This window comes from Engraulis encrasicolus, chromosome 4 (genome assembly GCF_034702125.1).
Source record: "Engraulis encrasicolus isolate BLACKSEA-1 chromosome 4, IST_EnEncr_1.0, whole genome shotgun sequence".
Lineage (NCBI taxonomy): Eukaryota > Metazoa > Chordata > Actinopteri > Clupeiformes > Engraulidae > Engraulis > Engraulis encrasicolus.
The window spans coordinates 4,170,449-4,184,370 of NC_085860.1; the positions used below are offsets into that span (position 1 = coordinate 4,170,449).

A 13,922-nucleotide genomic window follows, 5' to 3' on the forward strand; every position below is an offset into this window, starting at 1 on the left:
AATGGTAACCGGTTAATACCGGTTAATACCGTTCCTAAAAAAAAAAAAGTAATTATTTTCCTGCGCACGTTACCATGATGGCTAAGGTTCACGTCCTGTGTGACATCAGACATTCTCTGACTGAATGGAGAGAGAGCTATGGATTACAAATTCTCCACTACACATCTTAAATAAGAGAAACCACTGTCATACAAAAGGGCAGAGTTTCCATTGCATCATTGTAAGATATTGCAGAGAAGCATGTGTAAAGCGCACAGAGAATGTTCAACGTTATTGAGCGTCCATGGCCGCTTCAAATATGCACAAACTCACAATGTCCATCATAGCGCTCCCCGTTACCCAAGTCAGCATGGAGCGCGCATTTTCATCATTGAGGTTTATTCTCCGCTTAGGTCGTCCCTGAATGACAAAATTCTGGAGGATATGCTTTTCATCCACTTGAATAAACAGTTTGCACTTCTGTCTTTCTTGGTTAATTAACGTCAGTTAGGCCTATGGGGAGTAATCAGCTGATGGGAACGAAATTAACCGTTCCGGGAACAATATTTTTTTGTTCTAAACGGTTCGGGAACATCAATTTATTGGTGGAACTCATAACCGGAAACGTTATAATTCCGTTTCTGTTCGGAACGGAACGTATCGAAAAAAAATAATGGTTCAAAGCCCTGCTCCTCACCCTTCTCCTCTCCTCTCTCCTCTCTCCTCTCTCCTCCGTTCCTCTCTTCTCTCCCCCTCTCCTCCTCTCCTCCTCTCCAGAGCGAGCTGTCTATGCTGCAGCAGGAGCAGCGGGAGCTGCGGAGGCGTCTGCAGGAGCAGGGGGGCGCGGCGGAGCAGCTGAGGAGGGAGAGGAGCAGCATGGAGGAGCAGCGGCGGCAGCAGGACAGACTCATGGAGCAGCTGCAGGAGGAGGTGCGATGCGGAGCAGATCCAATTCACCAGGGGCAGACTCTCATCTCCTCTCCTCTCCTCTCCTCCTCTTCTCTTCTTCCTCTCTGGCCTCCCTCTCCAGATTATACACATAAGACATACACACTTACATTATAAGACATAAAAAACTAAAGACCTTCTCCTCCCTCCTTGCCTCTCGTTGTGTCTCCTCTCCTTATCTTCTCATCTCCTCTCCTCCTCTCTCCTCCTCTCCTCCCCTCCTCTTCTCCTCATCTCCTCTTCTCCTGCTCTCCTCCCTCCTTGCCTCCCTTTGTCTCTCCTCTTCTCTTCTCCTCCTCTCCTCCTCCTCTGCTCTCTTCCTTTTCTCCTTTTCTCCTCTTCTCCTCTCCTCCTCGTCTCCTCTTCTCCTGCTCTCCTCCCTCCTTGCCTCACTTTTGTCTCTCCTCTTCTAATCTCCCCCTCTCCTCCTCTCCTCCTCCTCTGCTCTCCTCCTCTCCTCCTCTCCTCTCCTCTCCTCCTCTCCCGTCACCTCTTCAGATGCTGCGGGTGGTGCAGGAGGCCGAGCACTCCACCCAGCGTCTGCAGGAGCAGGTGGAGGCTGCGCGGGGGAGCAGTGAGGGGGAGCTGGGCCACCTCCTCGCCCAGCTGCACGAGCGCCAACAGGAGATCCTCACCAGCACACAGCACAACCAGAGACTCCATAAGGAGGTGGCCACACGCACACGCACATGCACATGCACACACAGACACGCAAGCACGCACCCACCCACACACACACACACACACACACATACACGCACATACGCACACACACACACACACACACACACACACACACACACACACACACACACACACACACACACACACACACACACACACACACACACACACACACACACACAGACACACACACACACACACACAGACACACACACACACACACACACACACACACACACACACAGACACACACACACACACAAATATGCACGCACACACACACACAAATATGCACGCACACACTCACACACAAACACACACACAAACTCAAACATAGTACTAAATGTCCACAAGAAGGTGTCAACTGCACACACTGACATATATATATGTACACTCATACACACACATACACACGCAGCCACGTACTGTCACTAAACAAGGAGGTGGCACAGTGACACATTGCACAGGGTAGATATGTGCATGATACTGTGTATGTATGTATACGTATGTTGATAAGTGTATGATACTGTAAGTACAGTTTGTATATGTGTGTGATTATTAGTGTGTGTGTGTGTGTGTGTGTGTGTGTGTGTGTGTGTGTGTGTGTGTGTGTGTGTGTGTGTGTGTGTGTGTGTGTGTGTGTGTGTGTGTGTGTGTGTGTGTGTGTGTGTAGCTGAGCCAGCTGGAGGCGGAGCTGCATCATTGTGAGGCGGAGCTGGAGCGGGCGGGGCTTAAAAGCAGGAAGTTGGAGCAGCAGTTGGCAGAGCTGCAGCAGGACAAGAGAGGCAGCCAAGAGGACAGAGGCAGACTCACACGCCTACTGGAGGTACACACACACACACGCACACACACACACACACACGCACGCTCTTCCAGGAGGAGAGAGACAGGCTAACATGCCTACTGAAGTTACACACACACTGCTTCGTTAACCCATTGATGCCTAAAGGCTGCTGAATGCCTGAGCCATTTTTAAGAGAAGTTGCCCTCAGCCTATAAAAAACGAAATATATCAGCCTCTGAAGCACATAAAACATGCAATAAGTTGCATTTAAACGCTAAGACCCTCATCTTTCATTAGAATGTGGTTTCAGCTCTAACATACCATGATAAAAAAGTCTTAAATATCTCATTAGCCCGAATGTTGCATCATGCAACTCCAGGCGCCAGGGCCAATATTGCCCAACGCAACATCCAGCATCAATGGGTTAAGGCCCAGGACAAAGTCTTCTGTAAGGGCCCCCCACCCAACGCATACAATGCAGTGAGGGCCTAAGGACAACTGACCCCTTCCGCCCTCTGTCAGCTTCCCGGCTTCCCGGCACACACACACATACACACACACACACACACACACACACACACACACACACACACACACACACACACACACACACACACACACACACACACACACACACACACACACACACACACACACACACCTGCACACGCACACACTGGAGGTACCTACTGGAGATACACAGATGAGAAAAGTAAACTCACACACCTGCTGGTGGTACACAGGCGCGAGTGTCGCAGTTGGAGGCGGACCTACAGGAGGAACGGACCAATGAGGAGCAGCTACTGCAGAGGCTGGAGCGTGGCAGAGAGCAGGTAAGAGGTCACAACATCTGTCACGTCACACACTCACTGTCCATACGTACAAGTCAAATCCCTTTGGCCTTTTGCTTCTTGGTTCCATCTTTCTTTTTATTCTTCTTTTTATCCATATTCTTTTATATTGCCTTTTTATTACCTCCGCCAGTGTTTTCGGTCATGTTGGTTTGTCTGTCTGTCTGTCTGTCTGTCTGTCTGTCTGTCTGTCTGTCTGTCTGTTTGTCAGCAGCATAACTCAAAAACTAATCAACGGATTTTCACGAAACTTTGTGGAGTTGTTGATAGTGACCTAAGGAACAAGTGATTAAATTCTGGTGGTGATCCGGATCACGAACCGGAACCAGGACCTACCGGTATAAATCTAGACGCCCCTAGTGACCACAAATTGAATTGCGAGACAGATTCCAGTTTCTAACTCCACAACAAGAAGGCAGAAAGACTTAAAATGAAAATGGGGTGTAACATAGTCAAATGTTCTATCGATCAGATTCCTTGGCGTAGGTCTGCACTCTCTGTGTGCATTTCTAGTTGTTATTGTTTAATTTTAGTTTCTTAGTTTGCCACTGTACAGCACTTTGGTCAATTTGGTTCTTGCTATTTAAAGATACACTTTGCAGGAAATGGTCAGACAAGGTACTGCAACTATGCTGCTCTTTGAAAATGGGTTGCCTATTGCCACATTTGATCTGTTCATGAAAGTTTACTAATTAGTAAACTAAAATTTTCTAGTATGGCCCAATTACAGTCATTTTTCCAGTCATAGTGAATACTTTGAATCTGATGGTGGTGGTAAGTATTCATTAGTGAATGGGTAGCATGGATTCTGGAAATAAACAACTAAAAATCTCACACAGTGTACCTTTAAATGTGCTATAGGCCTATAAATTAAACTTACTTGCTTACTTACTTCAATCAAAAAGGAATTGATATATTAAAATATCACAACTATACTACAGTTAACTCAAAGTGCTTTCAAATACACATAAATGCATACACATTCCCATATGCACACATCATCTCTTGAGGCTCTGCCAAGGAGGCGCCAATTGTCCTGGGTTCAAGTGAACACACACACACACACACACACACACACACACACACACACACACACACACACACACACACACACACACACACACACACACACACACACACACACACACACACACACACACACATACAAAGTTGTAATAATCCTAATTTAGAATTTGTTTGTACGCGATTGTAGGTCTACACTTACGTGTAAAAGTGGACTGTGTAGGATGGTGGCCAGAGTAGGTATTGCAACTACTGTATGCTGCTCAATAAAACTGTGCTTTCTACTGTCAAACTTGATCTTTTCATGAATATTTGCTAAATGAAAATAGTAATATTTACTAGTATGACCAAAGCACAGTAAGTTTTGCAGCTTACTGTAAAATTCAAATGGCAGACATGGAGAAGATCCCCCTTTCCACGTATGAAAAGGGCAATTTTCCCAGCCATTATGAATACTTTGAATGTGATGGTGGTGGTAAGTATTCATGGATAAGGTAACATTAATGGGAAGCATTATGGAAATAAACCACTAAAAATATTGTTACACAGTGCACCTTGAAAGAGACCCATTTTCATAACACCAGAAAGTAAGTAAAGTAAGTAAATTTTATTTATAAAGCACATTTAAAAACAGTACAAAACTGACCAAAGTGCTGTACAGTGACCGGCTAGAGAGAAATCAAATAGATAAATAAACAAAGCACATTAGTTAAAAATAATAAATAAATAGATATATAAAGGACAAAACTTATACGCCCCGTATACCAGTGCAACACTGGCTAGGAAAAATAAAAATACTAGACCTACTCACGCTGGAAGACTGTGTAGTTGTACTAATCTGAAAAGCGTTACCACATCTTTAAATGAACGAGGAGACTTTGTTCCTAATTGCAGCATGGTGGGTGTTGGGCACATAGCCCGTCTTTGTATGAGAGGGATAGTTCAGCTGCATTACACCTGCTGCTCTACAACTTGCTTCAGCATATCTGTGTGCTTATGCAAAGGGTACGTGTGTGCAGAGAAAACCCGTTTGAAGACTGTGGCTAGAACATTGTGTGTGTGTGTGTGTGTGTGTGTGTGTGTGTGTGTGTGTGTGTGTGTGTGTGTGTGTGTGTGTGTGTGTGTGTGTGTGTGTGTGTGTGTGTGTGTGTGTGTGTGTGCCTGCGTGCGTACGTGTGTGTGTGTGTGTGTGTGTGTGTGTGTGTGTGTGTGTGTGTGTGTGTGTGTGTGTGTGGCAAAACACTTACTGTTTATAGAAGCAACACATGAGGAGACTTGATCCTTCTGTCCTTCTTATGACACGCACGCACGCACACACACACGAATGCACACGCGCACAAACACACACACACACACACACACACACTCAGTCACTGACTGTCTCAAATGTCTTTAAGAAAATATCCTCTATGAACCTCAAACTTCAGCCTCTTCAGCCAAGCACTACCAGTTATGCTCTTAAAGAGAAATAGCTCAGAGGAGGCACAGAGTCCATTTGACTTTTTCCTCAAGCCAGTGCCACAGGGCCAGATCACAAAATCTACGAAAATCTACGAAAACCAAAAGGTCAAGGACAAGGTCAGTCAACAGAGCAGGCCCATGAGCTTTGAAGTCCTGCGAGAGGCTCAGGATGTTTTTTATTTATACGAGACATCCAGGACGTACGTCTCAAGCAAATCAAGTAAATTGGAGAACAGCGCTTGCTGGCAAGGGAGAGCAACTCACCGGTCACCGTCTGGTGAACTCTCACTCCATGACACATGATGTTTTGATTGATGGGGGAGAGAGAGAGAAACAGACAGACAGACAGAGAGAGTGAGAGACAGACAGACAGACAGACAGACAGACGGGGATACAAATGAATCAAAGCTTAGGGCACACAATGGGATGCATATTGAAACACTTATGACACTGACAGTGCAGTATTAAATGTTTGTTTGTGTTTGTGTGTGCATGCGCGCTGTGTGTGTGTGTGTGTGTTTGTCTGTCTGAACAAAGGCTTGCTAGTGTGCTGTCCCACTGGTCCCCTTTCAGTTTCAGGAGTAGGCTGGAGGGAAATGAGGCCAGGGGGGTTAATGGTAGGGGTGGGTATTGGCAAAGGGTTCACGATTCGATGCGCATCACGATACACATGCCACGATGCGATTCTATCACGATGCATTGCGATTCATGTATTATTGCGATGCATTGCAATATTTACTTCAGTAAGTGTGTAAAATACAGCTTATTTGTCAGTTGCTGTGTAGCTTTCCTAAGTCAGTTCATTCTATTTAAGCATTTTATCATCTGGGAGAGAGCTTACATCACAACAGAAATATTACCTACTCTCTACTGAACAAAATCAACCCGTGGCAAATAGAATTTTATTGTTATCAAATAATCAATTGTCATGAATCCATGCAGTATATTGAGAAAATAAGTATCACGATACCTTTTCATGAATCGATGCATTGTATCGTGAAAGTAAGTATTGCGATGCATCGATATGACGATTATTTTGCACACCCCTAGTTAATGGGCAGAACATCAGATGTGTGTGTGTGTGTTTGTGTGTGTGTGTGTGTGTGTGTGTGTGTGTGTGTGTGTGTGTGTGTGTGTGTGTGTGTGTGTGTGTGTGTGTGTGTGTGTGTGTGTGTGTGTGTCTGTGTGTCTGTGTGTCTGTGTGTCTGTGGCTGTGGCTGTGGCTGTGTCTGTGTATGTGTGAGGGGGTGGGACTATTAATGGTCAGAAAATCAGTACAATTGTGTGGAGGGACATTATGGTTGGTCAGTAAACGTGTGTGTGTGTGTGTGTGTGTGTGTGTGTGTGTGTGTGTGTGTGTGTGTGTGTGTGTGTGTGTGTGTGTGTGTGTGTGTGTGTTCGCTCACATGCGCGAGTGTGTGCATGCGTGCGTGTGTGTGTGTGTGCGTGCGTGCATATGTGTGTGTGTGGAGAGGCCTTTATAGTCTATAATTAAAGATTTATTCAGTTCACTTCATCTGAATTTGGTCCGGCTCAAACATTCCAAATCAGGGCCTCAGTGCAGTTTAAAGCTGGAGGGGGCCCTGGAACCCACTAAACCCTGTCACACCGAGTCAAAGTACTTAGCAGATTACCTCAGGAACCATGAACTTAACACATGAGTTCAGAAACTATGACCTTAACACTTTAGTTCAGGTCAGGAGTCACAGCTCACCGTTGTAAAAACAGGCTTATCCAGAACTCAGATTTGGTGGTGAATCAGTGGAAAGCTTAGTAAACCTTTCTTTGAAGGGGTCTACATAAAGCTTTCATGTAACCGCCATAAGAATGACGTGACCCATAATACGAACATTAATGACACATTATTGATGTGTGTGTGTCATTGTATGTGTGTGTGTGTGTGTGTGTGTGTGTGTGTGTGTGTGTGTGTGTGTGTGTGTGTGTGTGTACGCACGCGCACGTTTGTGCACGCGTGTGTTTGTTTGCGCGCGTGCGTGTGTGTATTTGTCTGTGTCTATTAGACGGAGCAGGCCAGAGCTGAGTTACTGCAGGAGAAGGCTGCTCGACAGGACCTGGAGTGTGACAAGATCTCCCTGGAGAGGCAGGTGAGTTCTATTGATGGAGAGGCAGGTGAGTTCTATTGATGAGGAGGCAGGTGAGTTCTATTGATGGAGAGGCAGGTGAGTTCTGTTGATGGAGAGGCAGGTGAGTTCTGTTGATGGAGAGGCAGGTGAGTTCTATTGATGGAGAGGCAGGCAGGTGAGTTCTATTGATGGTGAGGCAGGTGAGTTCTATTGATGGAGAGGCAGGCAGGTCAGTTCTATTGATGAGGAGGCAGGTGAGTTCTATTGATGGTGAGGCAGGTGAGTTCTATTGATGGAGAGGCAGGTGAGTTCTGTTGATGAGGAGGCAGGTGAGTTCTATTGATGAGGAGGCAGGTGAGTTCTATTGATGGAGAGGCAGGCAGGTGAGTTCTATTGATGAGGAGGCAGGTGAGTTCTATTGATGGAGAGGCAGGCAGGTGAGTTCTATTGATGAGGAGGCAGGTGAGTTCTATTGATGGAGAGGCAGGCAGGTGAGTTCTATTGATGAGGAGGCAGGTGAGTTCTATTGATGGAGAGGCAGGCAGGTGAGTTCTACAGAGTCTAAACAAATAGGAACCCCTGTCATTGTCATTTGTAAGGCTTGAGTACAATATTATTGGAAGACTTGTGTGTCAGGGGCAAGATTGTGGGGGTTTGGTGTTTTAAACAATGGTTGCCTGTTTTGTGGGTGTGATGAGTGTGGGTGGGATGAACCATGTGAACAAGGCTATATAAAGCCCTTACTGTAAGTGTTGTCTGCTATGCTCACTTGTCTATTGTACATCACACTCTTTTTCAATGCCCTCAATGAACATCTCTCATCTACAGACAATAAAGACTCTAAATACACTCTAAATACACTCTAGATCAGGGATGGGCAATTATTTTGGCCTAAGGGCCACATTGTGTTTAGAATATTGGTCGAAGGGCCAGATCTCACAGGCAACTTGTCTGTCAATAATACGCAATAATGTAGGCTGGCATAACTTCATAGCCATTTCATTCCTGACAAATTGTCCTGAAATGTATGTAGAGTGCTGTAGCCTACTATGTAACCTATAAGACCTGGCTAGTCATTTTCAGAGTATCACTTTGTATTCAAAAGTTGTCTGTCTTGTTAAGGCTCTGCGGGCCACATGAAATGGCTCAGCGGGCCGCACGTAACCCCCGGGCCTGAGTTTGCCCACCTCTGCTCTAGATACACTGTAAATACACTGTGACAGCTGCTATCACTTGGGATACAACTAGTGTGAGCTAAGTGTAATGTCATGTATTGATAGAGGACAGTGAGGTAGGAGAGGAACATATGAGTCCAACAGGAACATGAGAAGGAGGTATTGGCAAAGGAAGAGGAGAAAGAAACAAAGGTACCACTTTATTTTAACAGGGCTTTAATTACAATGTACTTACTCATTAGGTCCTGTACATTATGCTCATTATTGTCATTATGGTATGTAGATACATAAAATATGTGATGTAATAACATGTAGTGCAGTTGTACTTACGTGCCATTACATCAGTTATTCAACTGTACCTAATGGGTTAGTGCACTGTAATTAAAGCCCTGCTAAAATAAAGTGTTACCCAAACGAAGAAGAGACGAATTTAGTGGAGTTACACTTGAACCGAATGAAGAGGGCGAGGCTCAGGGTTTATGGTAGGCTCTTACTTTTTGGTATATGTCCAAACAGTTTGGACATACACCAAAAAGTGAAACAGAATCAATAATTAGAGCCTGGGCTGATCAGGTTTCTTTCCCGACCATCTTCAAACCAAAAACTAAAAGTAAAACAGAGTTCTTACGGGTCCATCTCTTCCCCAGAACCGGGACCTGCGTAGCCGCGTGAGTCACCTGGAGGGGGGGCAGAGGTCTGGGCAGGACGGCCTGGTGTCTCGCCTGGAGGGCCGCATACAGGAGCTGGAGACCAGACTGGAGGGAGAGGAGAGGTGTGTGTATGTGTGTGTGTGTGTGCATGTGTGTGTGTGCGTGTGTGTGTGTGTGTGTGTGTGTGTGTGTGTGTGTGTGTGTGTGTGTGTGTGTGTGTGTGTGTGTGTGTGTGTGTGTGTGTGTGTGTGTGTGTGTGTGTGTGTGTGATGTAGTCGAGACCGCTTAGTCCGAGACCAAGACATTACCAAGACCGGAGGGTATCGAGACCGAGACCAAGACCAAGACAGGGCGAAACCAAGACAAGACTAGCCCTAGAGTGTTAGAGATTGTGAACTGTGAACTAGTGTGAACCAAAGAACAAAAGTACCATAATTAGGTTGAAGTCTATGGCCTAAAATAAACTTGTTTTAGTACAAACTAGACAAAATACACGATAGGACATATTTTTAACATTGTGCCATGATAAGGTTTTGTGGTGAGCATGAGTGGCTTGATTTGTACACAAATCCCCTCTAGACCGAGACCAAGACCATGACCAAGACCACCTAAAAAATGGTCTGAACACCAAGACCGGTCTTGAGCGCTACAACAGTGTGTGTGTGTTTGTGTGCGTGTGTGTGTGTGTGTGTGCATGTGTGTGTGTGTGTGTGTGTGTGTGTGTGTGTGTGTGTGTGTGTGTGTGTGTGTGTGTGTGTGTGTGTGAGAGAGAGAGACAGAGTGAGAGAGAGAGAGAGAGAGAGAGAGAGAGAGAGAGAGAGAGAGAGAGAGAGAGAGAGAATGTGAATACTAGTCTTCAGCAGGTGAAATGCCAAGCTCTGACACTGTTGTGTGTGTGCATGTCTGTTGTGTGTTAGGGAGAGTACAAATCTGCAGCAGGCTAACCGTAAGTTGGAGAGGAAATTGAAGGAATTGATGGTGCAAATCGGCGAGGAGCAGCTCTCTCTCAAGGACCAACGGGACCAGGTGAGGCCACTCAGACCCAAACAGACCAAGAGAGTTCACTATGGGTGTTTTCAAACCTGGTCTCAGACGAACTCAGACCTGTGACTCTTTTTTCTGTGCATATGTGAACGCTTGGGTAGTTAGTAGTTACCAATGGGAAATTGCATTGCAAGCAACAAAGTAGCTAACAGAGTTAGCAACTATGTCGTCAAGAAATGCATCCGAGGAGAGTTCACATACATTCACAGACTAGTAGGTGAGTCCACATTGACTCACAAAGACCTTCACAGACCAGACGAGTCTGCATTTATTCACGCACCAGAGTCCCATACGGTACATTAGCAGGCCACACACTCTACATGTGATGTGAGTCCACATACAGAACGTCACTCTCATACTCACAGTACAGACCAGTTGATTTCACAATCACACAGACCAGGTGAGTTATCCCAAATCAGTTCAGTCCACATGGGACCACACAAGAAACAGCCGTCCTCACAGATCAGACCCACGCACCAGTGAGTCTGCAAACACAAAATACACATCTACAGTACTAGGTGGGTGCACACATACCCACACACATCAGGTAAATGCAGACCTGTACAAGCGTAACACACCAGGCAAGTCACACACAAACCACGTGTGTCCACATACTGTACACATCCTCACAGATGATCCATCACTTGAGAGTGTGTATATGCATGTGCATGTGGTAACTTCGTATAACTGCTATATTTGCACTTGATAGCATACCTATCTGTAAACTGTTCGAACCAGTTAATCTGTTGAGATGGTTACATGCTGAAAACTTCACATTGCATTGTCACTGTTGTTGATGTCACCTTTATCACTATGATGCTGCTAGTCACTTTATTCTCATGCCTGTTTCTACTATATGCCTGTGTACCTCCAGGAAAGGTTTTTAATCTATCGTGTATGTATAGCAGTCAGTAGTTTTTGGTTACACTTTACTTGATGCCGGCATCATACAGTACATATGACATAACAGTGTCGTAATAGTGTCAAAACAGTCATGAAAGAGTCATAAACATGATGTCAATGTCATAAACATGTCATGGTCATGAAAAGTTGACATGGTTAGGGCTGTCTTTATCATAACCAAATGTCACCTAATGACATAGTCAATGTTTATGACATATGCATAATGACACAACACACAATGTTTATGACACATTCATGACTGTGTTACGACATTGCTATGACACTTATGTCACACGTCTGATGCTGGCATCAAGTGTTACTGTAGTTTTATAGTAGCTTCTATGTTTATTTATGTGAACATATGTGTGTGTGCGTGTATGCGCACGTGTGTGCGTGTGTGTGTGTGTGTGTGTGTGTGTGCGTGCGTGTGTGTTTGTGTGTGTGTGTGTGTGTGTGTGTGTGTGTGTGTGTGTGTGTGTGTGTGTGTGTGTGTGTGTGTGTGTGTGTGTGTGTGTGTAGCTGACGCTGCGTCTGAAGACCCTGAAGCGTCAGCTGGACGAGGCGGAGGGGGAGATCGAGCGGCTGGAGGGCGGCAAGAGGAAGATCCAGAGGGAGCTGGACGAACAGCTGGAGGCCAACCAGCAGCTCCACACACACATCACCGAGCTCAGGGCAGACATGAGGTAGGCACACACACACACACACACACACACACACACACACACACACACACACACACACACACACACACACACACACACACACACACACACACACACACTAGGGAGGCCAACCAGCAGCTACACACACACATCACCGAGCTCAGGGCAGACATGAGGTGGGCACACACACACACGCACACACACACATGTGTGGACATGAGGGGCACACACGCACAAGCACACACACACACACTACAGAGGCAAACCAACAGCTACACACACACATCATCAAGCTCAGGGCAGACATGAGGTGGGCACACACATGCTCACACACGCACACACGCACACACATACACACACACACACACACACACACACACACACACACACACACACACACACACACACACACACACACACACACACACACACACACACACACACACACACACACACACACACACACACACACACACACACACACACACACACACACACACACACACTAGGGAGGCCAACCAGCAGCTCAAACACGCATCACTGAGCTGAGCTGTCTTATTTTTCTCTCTCCCTCTCTCTAGTCGCAAACGGAGGGCGCCCCTCATCACGACTCTGGAGGATGAAGAGGAAGAGGAAGAGGAAGAAGCGGAGGAGGAGGAGAAAGAGCAGAAAGAAGAGGACAAAGAACAGGGAAAGTTGGACTGACCACTACAGCTAATCTACCCAGAGCAGAAGTACTATATGAACCATTATGAATGTCAGAGAGCATGGATGAAATGAAAGAGGTGGGGGAGTTCAGAGATGGGGGTGGCACCCAATGTGTGAGGTCCTCTAAGTTGCTATGCTACGTAATGGAGCTTGATGATAGTAACAAATCTCCCATTCCACACTGCAACCACACACTTCTCCAACCACACACACTCCTCAACCCCCTAACCAACCCCCCCCCCCCCCCCCCCCCACCCCAAACTGTCCCACCCGCCCACAAATCTGCACATACATTTTAACCACGATAACGGTCCCTTGCTACTTCACCTACACACAAATCAAACCATACACTACTCCACTCACGCACTCACGACTATATCCCAAAGTCATATCCCAACCCAGAAACTTCTTCATATGCTTCTTTCCATCATTTTGCACAGCTCAGAATACAGATGCTCTGGTCTCTATTTATGTCATTTCAGATACGAGAAGTAAATGATAGATGTCCGCAACACTGTTAATGCCCCCAGTTGTTTAATGGCTCAAAACCATTTCAGTGCCATTAAACAACTGGGAGCATTAACAGTGTTGCGGACATCTACCATTTACTTCAGTTATTTTATTATGTCCAGCACCTGTGCCACTGATGTGCGCGCATTCTCTGCCTTCTTGATTTCAGATACGAGACCCTAAATTAAGTTTTTATAACCAGTATTTATTTACGGTGTGCCTCAGTAACAGGGTAGAAATGGCTAGATTAAGCTTGTCTATGCCAAAAGCCCCAAGTGATCTTACAGACTAATGGTGTGAGCTAATGGGCCAAGACTGCGAGCTAACAGGCTAACTCTGCTCGGTAAGATTCTGATGTGTGAGCTAACATGCCCTTATTTGTGGTCGGCAATAGATCTATTGAGATAAATGTACTGAATTACTCAAGGGGGCCTTCTATAAATGATAATAAAATGA

The 13,922-nt window shown here is 45.8% G+C and overlaps 1 protein-coding gene across 1 annotated transcript in view; it reads left to right on the top strand.

Annotated features, from left to right (window-relative positions):
* LOC134447207 (cingulin-like protein 1) overlaps nt 1–13,192 on the top strand; it is a 22,555-nt gene extending 9,363 nt beyond the window's left edge. The window contains exons 10-18 of the mRNA XM_063196562.1: nt 757–909; nt 1,426–1,596; nt 2,285–2,437; nt 3,139–3,228; nt 7,752–7,835; nt 9,637–9,761; nt 10,557–10,665; nt 12,106–12,269; nt 12,830–13,192. Of these exons, the coding sequence (XP_063052632.1) occupies nt 757–909; nt 1,426–1,596; nt 2,285–2,437; nt 3,139–3,228; nt 7,752–7,835; nt 9,637–9,761; nt 10,557–10,665; nt 12,106–12,269; nt 12,830–12,953 (1,173 nt within the window). The 3' untranslated portion in view covers nt 12,954–13,192. The remainder of the gene's footprint in view (nt 1–756; nt 910–1,425; nt 1,597–2,284; nt 2,438–3,138; nt 3,229–7,751; nt 7,836–9,636; nt 9,762–10,556; nt 10,666–12,105; nt 12,270–12,829) is intronic.
* Nucleotides 13,193–13,922: the final 730 nt, after the last annotated feature.